At 40.4% G+C, this 23,828-nt stretch overlaps 1 protein-coding gene across 1 annotated transcript; it reads right to left on the bottom strand.

The window, feature by feature from the left end:
* Positions 1 to 7,216: 7,216 nt before the first annotated feature.
* Positions 7,217 to 8,488, bottom strand: LOC111750519 (late cornified envelope protein 2A-like). The gene has a single exon (XM_023547532.1). The coding sequence runs from the start codon at positions 7,484 to 7,486 to the stop codon at positions 7,217 to 7,219; it is 270 nt and encodes an 89-aa protein (XP_023403300.1). The 5' UTR covers positions 7,487 to 8,488.
* Positions 8,489 to 23,828: the final 15,340 nt, after the last annotated feature.

Raw genomic sequence — 23,828 nt, 5'->3', positions numbered from 1 at the left:
TTGATACATTACATCACAAAATAGAGGATAGCTATATCATTCCATAACTTCCAAATTACATGATTATATAACTGCAAACCACTGAGGATCATGGCCAAGCCAACTTGACACAGAACCATCACACTCACTCAACGACAGAGATCAAAAATACATAAAACAAACTCTAACAGTATGAAAAGAGAAACAGACAATTCCACAATAATAGTAGGAGAATTTAACACACCACTTTTGATGAGGGACAGAACAACTAGAAACTCAACAAAGATACAGAAGCTCGGAACATCACAATCAGTCAACCTGGCCTCATACACATATGTAGGACACTCCACCCAACAGCAGCACAGACACATTCCCCTCCAACACACATAGATCATTCTCCAGAATAGACCATATTTTAGGCCAAAAAGCAAGCCTCAAAAATTCAAAAATACACAAATAATACAGATAACAGTGCTATAAAACCAGAAATTGATAACAGGAAGATCAAGGAAAAAAAAAATCAAATACGTGGAAACTGAATTACACTTTTTTTAAAAAACCACTGGTAACAGAAAAAATTAAAAGTGAAATAAAAAATTGCTAGAATCAACAAAAATGAAAACACAACATAATAAAACCTTTGGGACACAACAAAAGCAGTGCTCAGAGGTCAATTTAGAGCAATAAATACACATATCAAAAAAGAAGAAAGGAACAAAGTTAATACCTTAATCCTACAACTCAAACAAATAGAAGAAAAGAGCAACAAAAAAGCTCATATCTGCCAGAAGAAAGGAAATAAAAAAGATTAGAGTAGAAATAAATGGATCAGAAAATAGCAAAAGAATCAACAAGAGTAGAAGTTGGTTCCTTGAAAAGAACAGTAAAATTGACAAACTGCTGGCCAAATTGACAAAAAAAAACAAAACCCAGTGCCATAGAGTCGATTCCAACACGTAACAACCCTTTAGGACAAAAGAAAACTGCCCCATAGAGTTTCCAAGGAGCACCTGGCGGATTCTAACTGCTGACTCTTTTGTAGCAGCCGTAGCACTTAACCACTATGCCACCAGGGTTTTCAAAAACAAGAAGATACAAATAACCAAATAAGAAATGAGACGGATGACATTATGACAGAACCAACTGAAATAAAAAGAATCGTAACAGAATATTATGAAAAATTATACCCCAACAAATATGAAAACCTACAAGAAATGGAAAAGTGTCTAGAAACACATTACCTACCCAAACTAACACAAACTGGTAGAGGTAGAAAATCTAAACAAGCCCATAACAAGAAAAGAGATTTCAGTGGTAATAACCCCTGACCCCCTCCTTCCCCCACAAAAAAAATTCTGGCCCAGAGAACTTCACTGGAGAATTCTACCAAACAGTCACAGAAGAGTTGACACCAATACTATGCAAACTATTCCAAAACATAGAACAGGACAATACTGCCAAATTCACTCTATGAAGCCAGCATAATCCTGATACCAAAACCAGGCAAAGATGGAAATAAGTACAAAATTATAGGCCAATATCCCTCAAGAATGTAAATGCAAAAATTCTCAGGAAAATTCTAACCAATAGAATTCAACAGCATATCAAAAATAAATAATAAATAACACATCATGACCAAATGGGATTCATACCAGCTATGCAAAGATGGTTCAACATTAGAAAGTCAATCAATTTTAATCCACCACATAAAAAAAATGAGCAAGAATCACATGATCATCTAAATCAATGCAGAAAAGGCATTTTCTGCATTGAAAAGTCCAATGCCTCTTCTTGATAAAAACTCTCAGCAAAATAAGGCTAGAAAGGAAATTTCTCAACATAATTAAGAACATATGTACAAAACTGAAGGGGAAAACAGGCTTTCCAAAGCCAAGCATGACTGTACATGACTGCTCTCACGCTTTCGCTTTGCTGCCATTTAACTTAGTTCAGTGCTGCTTTCCAAGCCACTGTTATGTGACCTCGCTGAGGCAGTCATATATAACACTCTGGCATGTACCCACTTTTGTCTTTGATCACCATAAAACCTCTGCCCCTTTCTGCTGGGCCTGGGGATCTACTTAGATCCTACTGCCACCAGGGACCAACTTGTGCGTAAGTCTCCCTAATAAAACTCCTTTGCCACCACACTGGAGTTGCCTGCCTCTTTCTTCAGTCTCTCAGCACCTTATTTTTGGAGACAAATTTCTAGGCACTGGCCCATGCCTGGACAAAAATCAACAGCCAACCTTATGCTCAATGGACAGAGACTAAAAGCATTCTCCTTGGCAGCAGGAACCAGACAAGGATGTACTCTATCACCATTCTTATTCAACATTATACGGAAAGTACTAGCTAGAGCAATAAGGCAAAAAAGGGAAATAAAGGGCAGGCAAATTGGTAAGGAAGAAGTAAAACTATCATAGATAATATAATCATATACATATAGAAAATCTCAGAGACTCCATATGAAGGATACTGGAACTAATAGAAGAATTCCAGTCTTTGGTTAGCAGATCAGCTGAGAACTTTAACCATTTTCAACACTCAGGGACTCCGTACAAAGTCACCAATAAATATTTACTGAATAGATAAATAAAATAATGCAAGCATTTTTCCTTGAGAGTATAGAAAGAGCATTTTTAGAAAGCAGCTGATATGGAAATTAGAGATGAACTTATAATAAGTTGTCTACGCTGCTATGTCTGGTGACGGGGTGATGTTGATGATAGTGGTGAGCAAACCTCTTGGTCAATCTCTGTCTATCCTTGCTTCCATACCTGTTGCCATCACCTGAACATGTGTCAGTGGTAAAGGTGTTGTTTATTGACGGTCATAGTTTTGGCAGTTTCACCCTCTCCCTTCTCTTTTTCCCTCCCTTGAAAAAAAAATTTTTAATTTTTTTCACCTTATATTACCTGAATACGATGTCAGAGTTTATGTATCTATTCTCTTAATGTTGGGCATTCAAACTATTACCGAATATTCCTTAATTATAAATTTTGCTGTAGACCTGTTTTTATGGATGTCCTTGTACGTATATACAAGCAGTTGACTAGTAAACATACCAAGAAATTAAACCATCAGGACAAACAGCATGGCAATTTTCATTATTATAGTAATGAGAAATTTACCTCCATGATGATCACAAACAACACTCCCACCATAATCTATACAAATATCTCTTTCCCAAACTTAGTCAACAGTTTATATTATAAAACTTAAAATAAAAATTTTGCCAAATTGAAAGGCAAAAATGATACCGAATTGTTTATTAACTGCAGCTCTCTAAATACCTATGAGGTTTAGCATCTCATTTTATATTTATTTGCTATATGGATTTTTTCTAATGTACAAGGCCTGTCCATACACTTCTTCATTTTTCTTGGAATTATTTTTCTTTTTATATGAATTTATGTAGTCGTTTCTGTATTCTGGAGTTATTCCGTTGTCTATTTATGTGTATTGGAAATGTTTCTCTCAATGTATTGCTCAGGTTTCAACCTTTTAAAAGGTAACATGGCCATTACAATCACACTGATTAGCCATTTACTTTTTGGCTTTGAGTGTGTCTTGTTTTAAAAACAAGAAACCCTGACTCTATTAGCACTCAGACCACATTCTCGCCAAGGTCGAGGCAACCACTGATATACTTTCTGCCTCTATAGATTGGCCTATTCTAGACATTTCATATAAATGGAGTCATACAATATGTGGTCTTTTGTAATTGACATCTTTCACATAAAACAGTTTTCAAGGTTCGTCCATGTTATAGTAATATCGCTACTTCATTCTTTTTTATCACTAGGTAACATTAAATTGTATGAATATACCACATTCTTTTATCCATTCATTAGTTCATGGGCATTTGGATTGTTACTAGTTTTCAGCTGTTATGAATAACGCTGCTATGATTGTTCACGAACAAATTTTTGAGTGTGTGTATTTGTCTTTATTTCTCTTGGAGACATAACTAGGAGTGGAAGTGCTGAGTAATATGGTACCTCTTTTTTTTTTCTTTACCACTTTTAAGAAACTGTGAAAATGTTTCCCAAGGTGAATGTGTCATTTTAAATACCCACCAGCAATGTATGAGGGTTCCAATTTCCCCACATCCTTGTCAACTCTCGTTGTTGTATGTCTTTTTAATTATAGCCATCCTAGCAGGTATGAATGATATTGCCCTGTGGATTTTATTTGCATTTCCCTGATGACTAATGATGTTGTGTTCCTTTTCATGGGCAATTGGCCACTTGTATACCTTCTTTGAAGAAATGTCTATTCAGATCTTTTGCCTATTTTTTAACTCGGTAATTTGTCTTTTTACCATTGAGTTGCAAGTATTCTTCATATATTCTGGATAAAATCCCTTACCAGATATATGATTTTCAAGTTTTTTTTTTTTTTTTTCATTCTGCAGATGCTCTTTTCACTTTCTTGATAGTGTCTTCTGAGGCACAAAGTTTTAAATTTTGATGAAGTCTAATTTGTCAATTTTTCCTTTTGTCACTTGTGAATTTGGTGCCATAGCTAAGAAACTATTTCTTAACCCAAGAAAACAAAGATTTATACCTGTGTTTTCTTCTAGGAGTTTAATAGTTTTGGGCTCTTCTGTTCAGGTTTATGGACCAAATTGAGTTAATTTTTCTGTAGGATGTGAGAAAAGAGTTCAACTTAATTCTTTTGTATGTGGTTATACACTTGTCCCAGCACCATTTGTTGAAAAGACTGTTCTTTGTTTCATATAATTGTCTTAACACCTTTCTCAAAAATCAATTAATTATAAATGTAAGGATTTATTTCTCGACTCTCAATTTTATTTCATTAATCTCTATGTCTGTTCTTATGAGCCCTGGAGACCCAGTGCGTAAAAGCTTGGCTGCTAACCAAAAGAAGGACTGCTCGAATCCACTAGCCCCTCCTTGGAAACCCTGTAGGGTAGTTCTAGTCTGTCCCATGAGGTGCCTGTGTATTGGAATCTATTTGATGCCAACAGGTTCTATTCTTATGCAATATCACAGTCTGATTACTGAAGCTTGATAGTAAGAGTTGAGATCAAGAAGCATGAGACCTCCAGCTTTGTTCTTTTTCAAGAATGTTTTGGCTATTCTAGGTCCCTTGCATTTCTTTCCATTCGAATTTTATTATTTTTTTCATTTTTAGCAATTTAACAAGTTAATGGAAAATATGTATACAAGTTCAAATGGCCAAAAGTGTCATGTTATTCCTGATGTAGAACAAGACTGGATATCTACTAGATATCAAGATTTACTATTTAGCTCTATTAAGTATAGCAATGTGATATCAGAGCTGGAGTAGACAAATAGAAAAATGGAACAGAATAGAATGCCTAGAGATAGATATAGCAAAATTTGTGCCCTTGACATACGGCATAGGTGATAGTTCAGAAAAGTAATGACAGGATAAAATGTAAATATACGATTCTGGGGCAATTAGGTATGAATTAATTAAGTTAATAACAATTAACAAGTTGTTGCTGGTTGCACTTGAGTCGATTTTGGCTCATGGGAAGCCCATGTGTGCAAAGTAGAACTGCTTCACAGGGTTTTCATGGCTGTGACCTTCTGAAGCAGATCTCCAGGCCAGTCTTCTGAGGTACCTCTGGCTGGGTTTGAACCAACAACTTTTCAGCTAATAGTAAAGTGCTTAACTACTTGTACTACCCAAGTACTCCCAATATTGCTACTACGGAATTTCAAATTAAATTAACAACGACATTACAAAATGCGTTACAAAGTTATAATTACAAAAAGCAACAAGGAAAAAGCCCTCAGCATTACAGGGAAGGAATTAGAGTGGGAATCTACAGAGATGTAAGTTGGTAGCCACTGCTCTCATCCAGAGAAGAGGATGGGAAGCCTTGTTTACAGAGCCTGGTCTCATCAGGTCTTGCTCCAATCTGAGTCCATCATTTCCCACATAGAGGCCTCTCAGCCTGGCTGATAGACTATGATTCCTTATGTCCCCTCATGGTGTCCTTACCTCCCTTCAAACCTCCCCCTCCAGTCACAGAGTTTCAAACATCAGAGCAAGCTGCTTCTGTGCCCTAAGATTCTGAGTGACTGAGCTGAGAAGATGTGAATTTAAGGAAGGCCAGCCCCAGTCTGGAATGCTGGGTTGTGAAGCTCATTTTGAAGATGCATGACAGCATTGTTTCCATTAATTATGCCTGTCATCTACCAGGCCTGAGTCTCAGCAGATGAGCCAGGTGGCAAGAATCAAAATGTGTGTTGGTCCACTCTCCAGTTTCACACCATGTGACCCTTAGACCACTCTACATCTCGCTGAGCAAGTGGGATTGGGTAGATGCATACTTGGATTCTTCTCAAGTTTTACATTGTTTAAATATTTATTTAACAGCTGTTCAGAGGAGAGGCTGGAGCATGAATAACTAAGCAGGCTTACCTTCCCTGGCAAGCAGGTAAGGGGCAATGTGTCGACACTTAAGCTTGCCCATAACTAGTTGCCATTGAGTCAATTCCCACTCATGGCAACCCCATGAATTTCAGAGCAGAGCTGTGCCCCATAGAGTTTTCAGTGGATGATCTTTCAGAAGTAGATCAGGATTTTAATTCTGTGCAAGACATTTTTTTAAATCAAATGAAAAGAGTTCTGCTAAATACACCTTTGACCATCTACTTAGAATTCCAAAGTATTTTCAGATTTTGTTAAATCATGGCACACAGAGAAAATGAAAATAATTTTCAGAGTGGTGGGATAAGCTGGCCAGGAGGCTCACAGCCAAAAGTGCTCATCTCTGGGGCTCCCAGACCCTTCCAATAACCACCTGGGCCAAGAAGATGGAGTGTGCAGAGATAATTCCATTGCAAAGCTCTAGTACAAAATTGTTCTTAGATAATTGTATGCTTGGAAACTGTTTCTAGCTTATCTCTTTGTTAGGCTCTACTCTTACCAAAGCACCATAAGCCTGTTGCTGGAGGTACGGACTTTAGGGACTTGGAAAGAATGAAAGAATCGACAAAGACCAGAATATCTTGAGAATATACAATAGGAGCTTTACTGTTGTATGAAGTAAAGGAGGAAGAGACGATCAGGATCCAGGATGCACTTGGGACACTAGAACACACAGAGCTCTTTCATAAGATCCTCTGACACATGAACAGGAGAAGAGAGAGCAGGAAAAGCATCACCCTAGGGTAGATCCATGCCTTGAGGTTGCTTCATAAGTGTTTCTCTATGATGCCCAAGGTCTGAGTCAGCAGCAACCTCCAGAGTCAGAGCAGCAGCCAGAACCCCCAGAGGGCTCACACTCACAGCAGTCAGGGCTCTGGTGCCTGTGCCGGTGGAAGAGATGAGGCCTGTGGTGGTGGCTCAGGCAGCAGCTGCCAGCCCCAGAGCTACCACTGCAGCAGGGAGAGACTGGAGGGCACTTTGGGGGACACTTTGGGGGGCACTTGGGCGTGGGACACTTGGGGGGGCATTTGGGAAGGGGCTGGCACTGTTGCTGGCTCTGCTGGCAGGACATCTTAGCAGGACTTTTCAACCTGAAAATTAGCAATGAAACTATTTAGATTTCTAAAGCAAGAATGATAATTTGATCTCTTTTAAAATTAAACCATATGGTGATTGTCAAGGACATCTAGCATATACACATCAGTAAGGAAAAGAAAAAACTGAAATCTTTCCCCTGAATAAAATATGCAGTCTCAACAATCAGACATAGTAAGGAGCTTCTCATTCTTGTATACAATAAGTAGCCAGTATTTCTTATCCTTCCTAAGCCTGCAGAAAGCATTCACATACTGATATACCCATTCTATAATGCCCCTGACCAAATTGAGGGTTCCACACATGTCTGAGGTGAGGACAGATTTCTGCAGACTTGGTTCAGGCTGAGTCTTCTTCTGCTCAGCATATCACAGAATCAAGGCAGGACCCTCTTTCCTCAGTCCCCGCTCCCTCCATATCCCTCTGCCTGTCCTCCACCTCCCAGCTGTCAGCTATTCCCTTGTCCTCTCAGAGCCCCTTGGGGCTCCCACTCACACTCACCCTGGTCACAGACAGGAGCACAGAAATGTCCCTGGGGAGTTTGAGTAGATGAGGTTCTGCAGCCACACATGGCTTTTGTATGGGTTCCCTGAGCTTGGCTATTGCACAACCAGAACACCTGCTAAGTCATTCTTGACATTCCCCTTCCTCCCTGTCCCTGCCTTCCCAGAAGGCTTTCAGAGCTCCCAGGATGACCTCCGTGGCTAGAGTTTAGAGAGGCTTTGGCCGTTTACAACCTGTCACAGGCCAGGTCTCAGAGGAGCTGCCTGGGATTTCCCAAAAAGCCTGAGCCTAGACAAAGGCTTAGGGGGTGACCTCTGAGGAAACTGAGGTCCACACCACAATGTCTTTGTAGAAGTGTTTTACTCCATCTTCCTCCCATCCCCAAGAATGATCTTCCAAGTCCTGCTTCCACAGTCAGGCTGATTTCTATGGAACATAGAACCAGGGAACGTCTCCTTCCGAAGACATGCTCCTTCCCCACCCCACCTCCTTGACCTCCTGATTCCAGGTCCTTGTGTAGTCCTCAGGTCTTTGCTGACAGTGTTATTAGACGGATCAAGGTGGTTGTCTCAGCTTTTTTTATTTTTATTTTTCAATGGCAATAATTGTGACTAAACCCCTTCACTTACAAAAATCAAATGCATATTTTGTTACAAGGCAATTTTTAAAAGACAATCATGACAGTCAATTTTATGTGTCAGCTTGGCTAGGCTATAGTGCCCAGTTGTTTTGTCAAGCACTAGTCTAGATGTTGCTGTGGAGAAATTTTATAGATGTGATTAACATTTATAATCAATTGACCCCAAGTAATGAAGATTACCCTCAATAATATGGGCGGGCCTCATCCAGTCAGCTGAAGGCCTTAAGAGCAAGAACTGAGGCTCCCTGGAGAGGAGGAATTCTGCCTCAAGACTGTAACATAGTTTTCCTCCCAACATTTCCAGCCTGCTGCCCCTTCTAAGGGTTTTGGACTTACCAGCTTTTACACTTGTGTGAGCCAGTTCTTTAAAATAAATTTCTCTTGATAGATAGATAGGTAGGTAGGTAGGAAGGTAGGTAAGTCGGTCCGTCGGTCAGTCAGCAGGTAGTAAGTGAGTCAGTAGGTAGATAGATAGGTCTCCCATTTGTTTCTCTGAGAACCCTGACTAATAAAGCAATATTCTACCAAATGGCATTCAGGAAATCAGGGTTTAAGCTATAACTCTGCCGTTTATGAGCTCAGGTACCTCAAGATACTCATTTAGACAATATAAGCTCTCAACTGTAAACAGGCAGGGTAGTACCTTCTTCACTGAATTTTTGGGCACAAACAAGTTTCTTGATGAACATCAATTTTTAAAGAATGTGTGCTAAATCCAAACACTTTATCTGGTCAGTGTGTGAGACAGAGAGATGGAAAATATTCAGTTGTTGTCCTCAGAAACTTTATTTAAAAAATATTATTAGGCTAGTGAAAATTCCCCAGGAAAATGACATTATGCCTTCAGGATTCTGAGAAATAAAATTATTTCTAGCCAGAAGATGATGAGAGTTAAATGGTTTATTTAATCTTGTTATTGAATGAGAGGGTAGTCAAATTTGAATAAGGCTCATTCAACCATTAATTGATTAATTTTATTCATGCATCAAACATTTACCATGAAGTAATGTATGGCATGAACTGGGAATACACCTTGGAAAAAGAGAGACAAACTCCTCCTTCACATATCCAGTTTAGCAGATGAGAACATATCACGTTTAAATGTGTATCTGACTAAGATATGGCCTATCTTAAATTTGTTCATTATCTAGTCTCATATATAGTCCCCTACTCTGAGGGTTTTCAGATAAAATGTGAAAAATTTTGATTTGTGAACATACACTATTAATTATAAAAATGCTGTTTGAACTCCTACCAAGTGTTAGGTGAATGTTCTGCCCAAAACACTTAGGTTTATAGAGGTGAACTTGTGTGTTGCGACCTCCAAGCACTCACAGTCCAGTGGGCATTCTGAAGACTACTGTGAAAACCTGTATGCATAAAAGAAGATGAGGTTTAGGGACTGGGATTATCTGAGCCACCATTTCCCAGTGGGATTCTTGGAACACTGGTTCATCTGACAATGCCTTCAGTGATGTCATTCTAGGGTTCCTCATTCTGTTAGGCAGAGATGATAGCAACAATGAAGGAACAGAATGAGAAAGCTGTGCCTTTATGCTTGGATGTGAGTACACAATAGGTAGAGATGCATTTTTGCATGCCCATGCACAAGTTCAGAAATGTAGATGAGGGGTTGGATAGAAGGCTACAAAGCTGAAGGGGACCTCATCCCCAGAAAGCCAGTATCAGGAGGTTAAAAGTCCTTCTGTATATCCTTTTGTGATCTAATATAAACAGCCAGTATTGGGAATCAACTCATGACCTTTGCAGCCAGAGTATGAAAATTTTAGGTATTCTTGGGTCTACAGTTACCATATCACCAGCACATCACATTACAGCACCAGAATGTGAGAACTCTGAGGTGTTCCTTACCTGGGGAGTCTGGCAACTGTCCATGGAATGCTGATTAGATGAATGAATCAATTAATTAAGTGCTATTAGGAGAATGACCTGGGGAGTATTTGAGATACTTACCTTGAACCATCTCTCCTTTTCCTAGAAAGTCACTGACCTGCAAGTCGATTCTGCCAAATGTCTCCTGAAGATGCAAAGGCCGTGCTGTAACATTACACTCATTCTACCACAAAGCCTACTCACCTCCCAAATAAACTCTGTCTTTGTAGCAACACCTCTTCTATTTACCAGGTATGGGACCTTATCAATGCCATCTAATCATCTCTCTCTACCTTCCACAAACAATAAGTTAATTACTTTACAGTTTTTTTCCTGTAAAATTAGTCTCTCAATTCATTTCAACCTCTTCTGCCCACTGAAAACAGATAATCCAAACCCTGAGGCCCTAACTCATAGACCAGGCCTGGAGGTAAGGCAAGGATGTGACCTATAGTTTTCTAAGGAACGATGGAGATGTAGTGACCTCGGTACCTACAGCCATTGATCAATGGCTCAATTCTTACTGAAGTCACATCTAGTTTCTGGATATCAGTTAGGCAGGTTGGAATCTTCCATGATTTTCCAAGGGGGAAAGAGAGGAGACATGAATATCAGGAATAAGCATGCCTGCACCCTTATGTGTAAGAGTCATATCTCCTCCTCTCACAGCTAGGGCACCCTCTGGAGTTTGGTCCAGGACCCTTATACAAGGGATTCCTGGTCATGGCTCTCTCCCTTATCCATTTTGCCTTATCAGGGACCTTTCCTTTTCTTCATCTGTCATTATTGTGAGTTTATCCATGGGGGCCATGGAAGTGGCTCTGAGCAGGAGTGGGGCAGGAAAATAGAGAGCCCCACTAGGGGAGTGGGTTAAAGAAAAGACAGAAGGACAAAGAAGAAGAGAAGGACATAAGAAACAGAAATGTATTCTGTACAGTGTGGGAACTAGCCCCAAAACAATAGTTCTTGGAGCTAGAGGAGAAGGCAACAGTTGCTTTGAGTCTAGCTTGTTGAGAAGAACTTACTCTAATCTGTTTGGATATCACATATTATAAATAGTGTGGCCCTTTACAGTTCAACTACAGAGTACGGGTTAGAAACAAGGCTCTGGAGCTGAACTACTTGTGAATTCTGAGATCCAGATATTTGCTATGAAACCTTAAGCAAGTTCTTAAATTCTGTGTTTCCATTTTTGCATCCAATAATAATCGTAATTATTTAATAAGATTGTTGTGTAAATTAAGGAATCACACATAAAGTACTCAGAAGAGAAGAGGCCACATAATAAGTGTGAATGCTTAGAATTTGTGTAATTATATAGTTCTGAATCTCCCAATGAGGTTGGAACACTTTGGTTCATTCAACTATCTTCTTGGTGATATCATCCTCAGTTTCCTCATTCTCTTTGACAAATGTGTTTGTAACTACGGTGTAAGTGAGGAAGCAAAGCTGTGTGTGTATATGCGTGTGTGCGAGTGTGTGTGTGTGTGTTTTATTTACAGGAGGATGTATGTGAACATAAGGCCCTGAGTGGCACAACCATTTGTGCTTGCCTACTAACTAAAAGTTTGGCAGTTCAAATCCACCCAGCAGTACCACACAACAAAGGCCTGGAAATATGCTTCTGTAAAGATTACAGCCAAGAAAACCCCATGGAGCTCAGTTCTACTCTGTAACAGATGGAGTTGCCATCAGTCAGAATTGATTCAACGACAATGGGTTTGTTTTTTCTTTTTTTTTTTTTTTTGTGTGTGAACATAAGTATGCCCATACATAAGACTCTGAATCAAATGGTTGGAGGATGGTAAAGTTGGTTCAAAAGAGAATAAAACAAAACCCATTGCCACTGAATCGATTCCAACTCATAGTGACCTTATAAGACAGAATAGAATTGCTCCATAGAGTTTCCAAGGAGCAGGTGGTGAATTCAAACTGCCGAACTTTTGGTTAGGAGCTATAGCTCTTAAACCACTGAGCCACCAGCGCCCACAAAAAAGAACAGGATAGTCCAAAGTATATATAGCCAGAGAAAGAAAGTTGAAATAAGATTGCAAACTTACGTACGAAATTAATTAATGTCATTTCTACTAGACACAAATAATTTGGAACTTACAAATCTTCTTCAAGTTAAATCAGTGCTTAGTGTTTGAGCCCTAATCAAAAGTAAAACAAATTAAAAATCCCCTAGAGAGTCATATGACCCTTAGTTGGGCTTGAAATTTAGTAGCATCTAGTATAAATTTGAAAGAATGATCAAAAATCTGTTTTTGCCTTGTTTTCAAGTTCTGGATAATTTAAACCCCCAGTTTCCAAAGGAGAGATGGTAATAAAGAAGTGAGTCTCCAGAGCTCAGGACCACATTGAGTCATTGCTGAAGTCACATCTGGTTCATGGGCAGCAGAGGGACAGCCTGGAAACTTCCATGACCTTCCAGGTTGGGAAGGAAGAAAGAAGAAGGGGACTACCAGGTGATTCACTTGTCCTGTTCTCACTAGAGCTGAAACTCACTTCAGAGCTTGGTGTTAGCATATCTTATAAGCACTGGGGGCAGCTACTACCTGAGCCATCACAGTCTCCCAGAGCTCCAACTGATGTGGCAGTGGTCTGGGTCTTGGCTACTACTGACCACACTTCTGAGGAACCAAAGTGCAAAGACCAAGGGCATCCCAGCCTCATGCTTCTTCTCCTGGCCTCCAGGCATTATAGCTGTGTAGGAACTCAAGGGTTGATAGGTAGACATTTCTGTGCCCTCAAGTATTCTCCAAAAGCTCCGTCAAGGAATATTACTTTACCCCAAGTGAGGATGAAACTATTATTTCATGTGTCCCATTTGTCTTGGTCACTGTCGGCCCCTCTTTCTCTTGGAACGAATTTCTAATGACCCCTATTTAGCGTTCTAGCCCCTCGCTCGAGGGAAACATCTCACCTCCATTTTCCCCTGAAGCCCAGGCTGAGTGGAGTTGTGCTTTTGGGAAAAAGTCCCCTCCAAACTCTCTGACTTTATGAGGTGATGCTTTTGACACCAGCCACACTCCACCTGGAAGCTTGAGGAGTGAATTTGCCCCTTGCTTCTTCAGATTCTTGTGGCTGCCAGCATTCTTTGGCTCTTGAACATATCATTCTTTGGCTCATGGACATACCTACTAGGCTATTACCTTCAAATCTTTCTCTTTTCCACCTTCGCATTGCCTTTTTTTCACTGTGTCATAAAATCTCATTCTGCCTTACAAGAATAAAAGAATATATACGGTATATTTAGGACCCACCTGGATAATTCAAGCCAAACTCTTCATATCAAGATCTTAATTACATCTGCCAAGGTCCTTTCTCCTTTTAAGGTAACATTTATAGGTTTCAGGGATAGCACCTGATTGTTTTGGGGGGATATTATTTTGCTCACCGCAGATACCATCACTACACACACACACACACACACACACATATATACCCCAATGACCTCACAGACTGTTACCATTTGTATACAGTATTAGATCAATTTAATCGTTAAAATTAGAAGATGTTTTAGATAAATAGGTTAGGATTAGTGAAACCTTAACCAACCTTTGTATATCATGACTTCGAATGCCTTTGACCAAGAAACTATTCCCAAAGAAACTGTGCTGAGCAAATTAAATAAAAATCAAGCAGGTCTTATTAGAATAAATGACAGAGGAGTATGGTAGGGTGAATAAAAAGAGCAAAGCATGTCCAAAGGGGAAAATTCAAAGGTTTTCTTGAACTACCTCACCAACAGATCAAGAATCAGAGTTCACAAATTCACTCCCACACACTCTGCCATTTCAGTTAGTTCACTGCTCGTTTCCAAGCCACTGTTATGTGACCTTGCTGAGGCAGTCTTATGTAACTCCCTGCCATGTAGCCACTTTTGTCCTTGACTGCCATAAAACCTCCACCTCCTACCACTGGGTGTGGAGATCTACTTAGATCCTGCTGCCTCCTGGGACTGACTTGTACAAAAACCTCCCTAATAAAACTCCTTTGCCACTACACTGGAGTTGTCTGCCTCTTTCTTCAGTCTCTCAGCATCCTATTTTTGGAGGCAAATTTCAAGGTACTGGCCCATGCCGGACAAAAACCAACAGCCAACATTATGCTCAATGGACAGAGACAGAAGGCATTCCTCTTGACAGCAGAAACCAGTCAAGGATGCACTTTATCACCACTCTTAGTCAACATTGTACTGAAAGTCCTAGCTAGAGAAATGAGGCAAGAACAGGAAATAAAGGCCATTGAAATTGGTAAGGATGAAGTAAAACTATCACAGATGATGTGATCATGTACATATAGAAAATCCCAGAGACTCCACAAAAAAAGCTAGTAGAACTAATAGAATTTGTCAAAGTGGCAGGATACAAGGTAAACATTAAAAAATCAGTTGGATTCCTCTATACCAACAAAGAGAACTAGAAAAGAAAATTAGGAAAACAATACCACTTACAATAGCCCTCAAAAAGGTAAAATTCTTAGGAATAAATCTAACCAGGGACATAAAATACTTATGCAAAGAAAACTACAAAACGCTACCGCAAGAAACCAAAAGAGACTTGCATAAATGGAAAAACATACCATGCTCATGGACTGGAAGACTTAACATTGTGAAAATGTCAATACTACCCAAAGCAATCTTCAAATGTAATGCAAGTCTGATTCAAATTCCAACAACATTCTTTAATGAGATGGAAAAACTAGTCACCAACTTTATATGGAAAGGAAAGAAGCCCCAGATAAGCAAAGAGTAAACATATGAACATCCATGTTCATTGCAGCATTATTCACAATAGCAAAAAATGGAAACAACGTAAGTGTCCATCAGTGAATGAACGGATAAACAAACTGTGGTAAATACACACAATGGAACACTATGTAACAATAAAGAATAATGATGAATCCATGAAATATCTCACAACATGGATGAATCTGGAGGACATTACACTGAGTGAAATAAGACAATCACAGAAGTACAAATATTGTATAAGACCACTATTATAAATAGCCAAGAAAAGGTTTACACACCGAAAGAAATATTTTTTATGGTTTTCAGGGATGAGAGGGGAAGGGAGAGAAAATCACTTACTAGAGAGTAGACATGTGTTAACTTTGGTGAAGGGAAAGGTAGTACCCAATAAGAGGGAAGTCAGCACAACAGGACCAAGGCAAAGGAAAACACTGAATGGTATGCAAGAATAAAAGGCAATGATGGTAAATACTATAACATATACAATCCTGCAACAACAATAATAACAAATAAGAATTTATGACAGGATACATAGGTAGATGTTGTTGTTGTTAGGTACTCTTGAGTTGATTCTGAGACATAGCCACCCTATAAAACAGTGTAGAACTGCCCCATGGATTTCCAAGGAGTGGCTGGTAGATTTGAACTGCCGACCTATCAGTTAGCAGCCAGGCTCTTAACCACTGCACCACCAGGGCTCCACATAGGTAGATACATATGCTTAATAGGTGTTGGAGGGTGTATGGGAGTACACCCATGTGCATATATAGGTTTGGCTGTGGACACTTCTTCATACATGTTTGTATGTGCTGCATGTATATTCATATATGTATATAATAGAGCACGCAGGGGGCTCAGTCGTGGAAACATCCTAGACATAACCAAACAACTTGCAGGACTGAGTTACTGGGCTTGAAAACCAAGGACCATAGTCTCAGGGGACATCTAAGTCAATTGGCATTACAGTTCATAAAGATCTTTGCAAAATTTTACTTGTGTGTGATATAATTGATATCACTAGATAATTTCCAAAATCTGTTGGATCACCTTTCTTTGAAATGGGTACAATTATGGACCTCTTCCAGCCAGTTGGCCAGGTAGCTGCCTCCCAAATTTATTGGCATAGACAAGTGAGCACTTCCAGCACTGTATCCATTTGTTTAAACATCTCGGTTGGTATTATATTAATTGCTGGAACCTTTGTCTTAGTTATCTAGTGCTGCTGTAACAGGAATACCACAAGTGGATGGCTTTATCAAACAGAAGTTTATTCTTTCACAGCCTACTAGGCTGGAAGTCCAAGTTCAGGGTGTCAGCACCAGGGGAAGGCTTTCTCTGTCAGCTCTGGAGGAAGGTCCTTGTCATCTATCTCCCCTGCACTAGAAGCTTCTCCACAGAGGACCTCTGGATCCAAAGGATGCACTCTGCTCCCAGCACTGCTTTCGTGGTGGTATGAGGTCCCCCTGTCTCTCTGCTCACTTTTCTCTTTTATATCTCAAAAGAGATCAGCCCAAGACACAATCAAACCCTGCAGATTGAGCCCTGCCTCATTAACATAACTGCCCCCATCCCACGTAATTAATATCATAGAAGCAGGATTTACAACACTTAGAAAAATCACACCAGATAACAAAATGGTGGACAATCACACAACACTGGGAATCATAGCCTAGCCAAACTGATAGACGTATTTTGGGGGGTCACAATTCAATCCATGAGAGCCTTGTTTTTCACCAATGTCTTCAGTGTAACTTGTACTTCTTCCTTCAGTACCATCAGTTCTTGATCATACGCTGTCTCCTGAAATGGTTGAACATCAGCCTATTCTTCTTGGTATAGTGACTCTGTGTATTCCTTCCATCTTCTTCTGATGCTTCCTTGTATTGTTTAATATTTTTCCAGTAGAATCCGTCAACATTGCAAATCAAGGCTTGAATTTTTCTTAGGTTCTTTCAGCTTGAAAAATGCCAAATATGTGCTTCCTTTTTGGTTTTCTATCTCCAAGTCTTTGCACATTTCATTATAATACTTTACTTTGTTTTCTTGAGCCCCGCTTTGAAATCTTCTCTTTGGCTCTTTCACTTCGTCATTTTTTCCTTTTGCTTTAGTTACTCTACCTTTAAAAGCAACTTTCAGAGTGTCTTCTGACATCCATTTTGATCTTTTCTTTCTTTCCTGTCTTTTTTAATAACGTTTTGCTTTCTTCATCTATGATGTCCTTGATGTCATTCATACAAGTTGTCTGGGATTCTGTCATTAATATCACACAAAGTCAAATTTTGCTAAATCATTCAAAAGTGGTTGCAGTTGCAGCCGTGTGTTAACAGGGAACTGCCAGAAATTCAGGTCAGATTCAGAAGAGGACGTGGAACCAGGGATATCATTGCTGATGTCACATGGATCCTGGCTGAAAGCAGAGAATACCAGAAAGATGTTTACCTGTGTTTTACTAACTAAGCAAAGGCATTTGACTGTATGGATCATAACAAATTATGGATAACGTTGTGAAGAATGGGAATTCCAGGACACTAAATTGTGCTCATGAGGAACCTGTACTTAGAATAAGAGGCAGTCATTTGAACAGAACAAGGGGATATTACATGATTTAAAGTCAAGAAAGGTGTGAGTCAGGGTTGTATCTTTTCACCATTCTTATTCAATCTGTATTCTGAGCAGATAATCCCAGAAACTGTACTGTATGAAGAAGAATGTGGCATAAGGACTGGAGGAAGACTCATGAACAACTTGCAATATATACATGACACAACCTTGCTTGCTGAAAGTGAAGAGGACTTGAAGCACTTACTGATGAAGATCAAAGACTACAGCCTTCAGTATGGATTACACCTCAACAAAAATGAAAAAAAAAAAATCCTCAACAATGTCGTGACAAAGGGAGAAAATATTGAAGTTTTAAAGTGTTTCATTTTACTTGGATCCACGATCAACACCCATGGAAGCAGCAGTCCGCAAATCAAACAATGCATTGTATTGGGCAAATCTGCTGCAAAAGATCTCTTTAAAATGTTAAAAAGCAAAGATGTCACCTTAAGGACCAAGGTGTGCCTGTCCCAAGCCATGGTGTTTTCGATCTCCTCATGTGGATGCAAAAGCTGGACAGTGAATAAGGAAGACCCTTATTGATGCCTTTGAATTATGTTTTTGGCAAAGAATATTGAATATACCATGGACTGCCAGAAGAACTAACCAATCTGTCTTAGAAGAAATACAGCCAGAATGCTCATTAGAAACAAAGGATGGTGAAACTCTATCTCGCATACTTTAGACATGCTATCAGGAGGGACCAGACCCTGGAGAAGGAGATCATGCTTGGTAAAGTGGGGGGTCATAGAAAAAGAAGAAGACCCTCAACAAGATGGATTGACACAGTGGCTGCAACAATGAGCTCAAGCATGGCAAGGATTGTGAGGATGGCACAGGACCAGGCAGTGTTTCATTTTGTTGTACTTAGGGTCATGATGAATTGGAACCAACTCCATGACACCTAACAACAACAGTTCATAAAGACAATGTTCTACATCCTACTTTGGTGAGTAGTGTCTGAGGTCTTAAAAGCTTGCAGGCAGCCATCTAAGATTCGTCTATTTCCATGCAGAGAAAAGAATGAAGAAAACAAAAGACTCAAGGAAACAATTAGTCCAAAGGCCTAATGGACCACAGGAACCAAGGCCTCCACTAACCTGAGACCAGAAGAACTAGATGGTGTCTGGCTACCACTACCAACCAGTCTGACTAGGATCACAATCGAAGGTTCCAGTTGGGGTGGGAAACAATGTAGAAAAAAATCAAATTTATAAAAAAAATTAAGACCAGGTTTACTGGTCTGAGAAAGACTGAAGGACCTCTGAGATTTCAGCCCTTAGATACTCTTCTAACTTCGAACTGAACCCATTCCCAGAGATCAACTTACAGCCAAATAATAGACAAAAAAAAAAAAACCCAAACCAAACCAGTTGCCGTTGAATCGATTCCAACTCATAGTTACCCTATAGGACAGAGTAAAACTGCCCCATGGGGTTTCCAAGGAGCAGCTGGTGGATTCAAACTGCCGACCTTTTGGTTAGCAGCCATAGCTCTTAACCACTGCCTCGCCACCAGGGCTCCAAATAATAGTTAGGCCTATGAAATAAACAGTAACACCCATGAGGAAAGTACTCCTTAGAACAATCATCTATATGAAACCAAAAGAGCTATATCTGCCCAAAAGCAATGATGAGAAGGCAGGAAGGGGGCAGGAAAACCAAACGAATGGAAATGGGGAACTAAGGGTGGTAATGGGGAGAGTGCTGATACGTTGCAGGGATTGCAACCAATATCACGGAAAAACTTGCATATAAACTATTGGATGGGAAACTAATTTGCTCTGTAAACCTTCACCTAAAGACACACACACACACGCAACTAACTCAGCAGCAAAGCCAGAGTACAAATTTATAGGTTAATCATATTTTATTATAAGGGCACTAAGGAAGCAATGGAAACCCTGGTGGCGTAGTGGTTAAGAGCTCAGCTGTTAACCAAAAGATCAGCAGTTCAAATCCACCAGCTGCTCTCTGGAAACCCTATGGGGCAATTCTACTCTGTCCTATAGGGTCCTATGAGTTGGAATTGACTCAAGAGCAATGCGTTTCATTTTTTTTTTTTTTTTTTGGTTTAAGGAAGCAATGACCAAATTAAATTTTTTTATGTATATAAAATAAAATTGGTATTCTGTTAATTCCTGGAGCCTTGTTTCTTTCTTTAATAGTTACATAAAATATATGATTGTTTTAAGGGAAATTTTGGAACTATTTTTATAATAAGATTCTCCTGGGTACACCAGTATATCCCTAATTTATTTGCATAGTATGTCTAATTTTAGATTTATTAAAATAAAGCACACATGTATTTTTAAAAAGTAATTTCCTGTATTGGGTAGGTTGACTTTTCTCCTATGCAGCCAAAATTAAGACCCTAGAAATCTATTCAGAAAGAAGGAGTAGGACTTAGAAAATGGAGTTGTTGTGGTTGTTAGGTGCTGTCGAGTGGGTTCTGATTCATAGCGACCCTATGTACCACAGAACAATACACTGCCCAGTCCTGCGCCATCCTCACAATCTTTGTTATGCTTGGACCCATTGTTGCAGTCACTGTGTCAATCCATCTCATTGAGGGTCTTTCTCTTTTCCACTGACCCTCAACTTTACCAAGCATGATGTGCTTCTCCAGGGACTGATTCCTCCTGACAACATGTCCAAAGTACGTAAGACGCAGTCTTGCCATCCTTGCTTCTAAGGAGCATTCTGGTTGTACTTCTTCCATGACAGGTTTGTTCATTCTTTTGGCAGTCTATGGTATATTCAATATTCAATATTCTTTGCCAACACCACAATTCAAAGGGGTCAATAAGGGCCTTCTTTATTCATTGTCCAGCTTTCACATGCATATGACGTGGTTGAAAATACCACAGCTGGGACAGGCGCACTTTAGTCTTCAAGGTGACATCTTTACTTTTCAACACTTTAAAGAAGTCCTTTGCAGCAGATTTGCCCGATGCAATGTGTCTTTTGATTTCTTGACTGCTGCTTCCATGGGTGTTGATGGGGTAGTATTGTACCAAAGCTCAAGGTCACCAACAAAAGCACAAACCATATGCTCTGACAGTGTATGAAACAATGCCTTACTCACACAAAAAAGAAACAGAGCGAGATCAGCTTCACTAGAGCTTACAGATCTCCCATGGCCAGCAAGTCACCCCTGACGGCCAGTGCAGGGCTGATGGTCCACACACACCCCTTCTTGTGCAGCAATCAAGGGAAAACCCGTTTCCTCCCTTCCAGGAATAGGTAAAGAAATGGGGTTGGCCAGGTGCCCATGCATGGACAAGAGAGCAAGAGGCAGAGAGAGTCACTGTGTGTCCAGAACAGGGAGGAAGGCTTCCCTGATAATGAGAAGGAACTGGGAAGGACAAAAAGACCCAATTCCTAGCCTCCTTATCAGAGAATGTTCTAGGCTCAAGGCCTCTGCTTAGGCAGCCCAGGTGGGAAACAGAAGCTGAACATCCTGCCAACAAGCAGAAACACGAACTTGAAAAAAAAAGACAATGATGATCTTGAAAATATTTATTGCAGCAAAACAGCTCTTTCAGAGCAGTAGTGTCTGGAAAGCAAGTTTGAACTCAGCCCCAAAGTCACAGGTCTACAGGTGATGGCTCATGAAGGGATGAAGACAGAGTGATGGGTGAAGAGCATAAGACTGGCTCAGGTCTTTGGCTTTTGGGTTATTCAAATGATGAGCCCAGGTGGGCAGAGGCCCTAAAGCAGTCAGTGGTGATAAGTAGTAGTCAGGTGCCAGTGTCAGCTGGGGTCACAGCACCCCTGCAGCTAGGGCTACAGCTGGAAGAGACTGGAGCAGGGTAACTTGGGAGGGTCCTTTGGGGGACACTTTGGGGGGCATTCAGTAATGGGGCCTTTAAGAGGAGGCTGGATTTGCTGGCAGGACATCTTGGTGGGAGTTCAGTCAACCTAAAACCAATACAGATGTTTATGGACTTATGAAATCTTTATTTAGAATCTACCCCTAGACCATCAATTTCTTGAGTTAATCATAACTACAAAAACTAAAAAACAAAGTTCAGGCCAAGGACCCTGTCTTGCTCATTTTTATATCTCTCAGATATGGTTCAGTTCCTGTAACAGAAAACAAAACAAAAAAACTCAAACCCGTTGCCTTCAAGTTGATTCTGACTCATAACGACCCATACGACAGTGTAGAACTGCCCCATAGGGTTTCCAAGGACCGGCTGATGGATTCAAACTGCCGACCTTTTGATTAGCAACCAAGCTCTTAACCACTGCACCACCAGGGATCCTTAATATAAAAGGTGTTCAATAAATGGAGATATTTTTCCCTGTTTTGCACATTGCTATATACCAGTGTTCAAAACAGTGCCTGTCACTTAATAGGACTCAATAAATATTTGTTGAATATATAAATAAATAGGAGCCTTGGTGGCACAATGGTGAAGCACTCAACTCCCTACCGAAAGGTCAGTGGTTCCAACCAAACAGTGGCTCCACTCACCAGCTGCTCCACTAGAGAAAACAACGGGCAATCTGCTCCTGTAAAGATTACCAAACCAAACCCACTGCTGTCAAGCCAATTCCAACTCATAGCAACCCTATAGGACAGAGTACAGGTGCCCTGTAGGGCTTCGAAGGTTGTAATCTTTACAGAAACAGACTGCCACATCTTTCTCCCATGAAGCTGCTGGTCGGTTGAAACCACCCACCTTTCAGTTAGCAGCCTAGCACTTAACCACTGTACCACAAGGGCACACAACAACAATGAATAAGTAAATGAATCAATTGAATAAGGAAAGAGAGACAAGAAGGAAAGAAGGGAGAGAAAGAAGGAGGGATGGAGGGATGATGGAAAGAGGCAAGGAAGAAGATAGAAAATGAGGAAGGAGGGAGGACATTACATTTGAGATAGAGGCAAGGAAAGGAGATGGAGGAGTCCATTTCAAGGTAATAATTTTCTCTGTAAGCATCAGCCATCCTTTCTAAGCATGTACAAATGTGTCTGTGAGAAGTAAATGGCCTAAGATCAGCCGGCCCCATCTGGGCTGCCTCAGCTGCCACAGACCAAATATGGGCAAGAATTTAGACTTGTCAATCACTCCCCTTTCAGTTTCAGAGACTATAATTTTCAGGCTGAGTCCTACTAGACCCAGGGCAAAAACACTACTATCCCCCTCCTCTTTCCTCTATTCCCTTCCCCCTGGTGATCTCCAACAGCCATCTCCTTTCAGCTGTGCTGTCTGGTCTCCCAAAGACCAACTCACCCTGGTCAGTCCCAGGTGTGGACCAGGCAGTCCCTGAAGTGTCAGGACCAATGAGGAGCTGTGCCTGAGATGCATTTTATAGGCACTTGGCTGACTGGGCTTCTGGTGAGCCAGAACTCTGGGAGGAGCAGGAAGTGACTCCTGGAACAATCCAGGCACCTGTAGGGTAATTCTTTACATTCCGTTCCCTGCTTCCCCATCCCATCCTTTCTGAGGCGACCCTGAATGGCTCTGCTGAAGCTGGAGACATAAACCTCACCAGCCCATATTCTCCTAGGCTTGGGACTGTGGAGCAGCAGGGGAATTCCTGGCCTCTGGACCAAGAATCTGGTTGCCCAAGACGCTATGATCCTATGCCTTCTTGAAAAAATAATAAAAGAACTGCCCCCTCGATCTAGCCTGTGCTATCTAGCCTTCCTTGGTCTTTAAGGAAATGATGTCCTTTAACTCCACAGGCCAACTTTGACCCCAGGCAGCTTCTAGGCTGATTTCTCTCTCTCTCTCTCACACACACAATTGCGTAACATTTTATTGTGGCAAATATGTTTATAACAAAGTATTTGCCTTTTCAATATTCTTCACATGTGTAATTTAGTGACATTAATTGCTGTGCAACCATCACTGTTACCCATTTCCAAGTTTTTCCATCACTTTTAACAGAACCTCAGTGTCTCCTAACC

This window comes from Loxodonta africana, chromosome 3, assembly GCF_030014295.1.
Source record: "Loxodonta africana isolate mLoxAfr1 chromosome 3, mLoxAfr1.hap2, whole genome shotgun sequence".
Classification (NCBI taxonomy): Eukaryota; Metazoa; Chordata; class Mammalia; order Proboscidea; family Elephantidae; genus Loxodonta; species Loxodonta africana.
The sequence above is the reverse complement of the archived record's forward strand: the minus strand, read 5'-3'. Positions and strand labels throughout refer to the sequence as shown.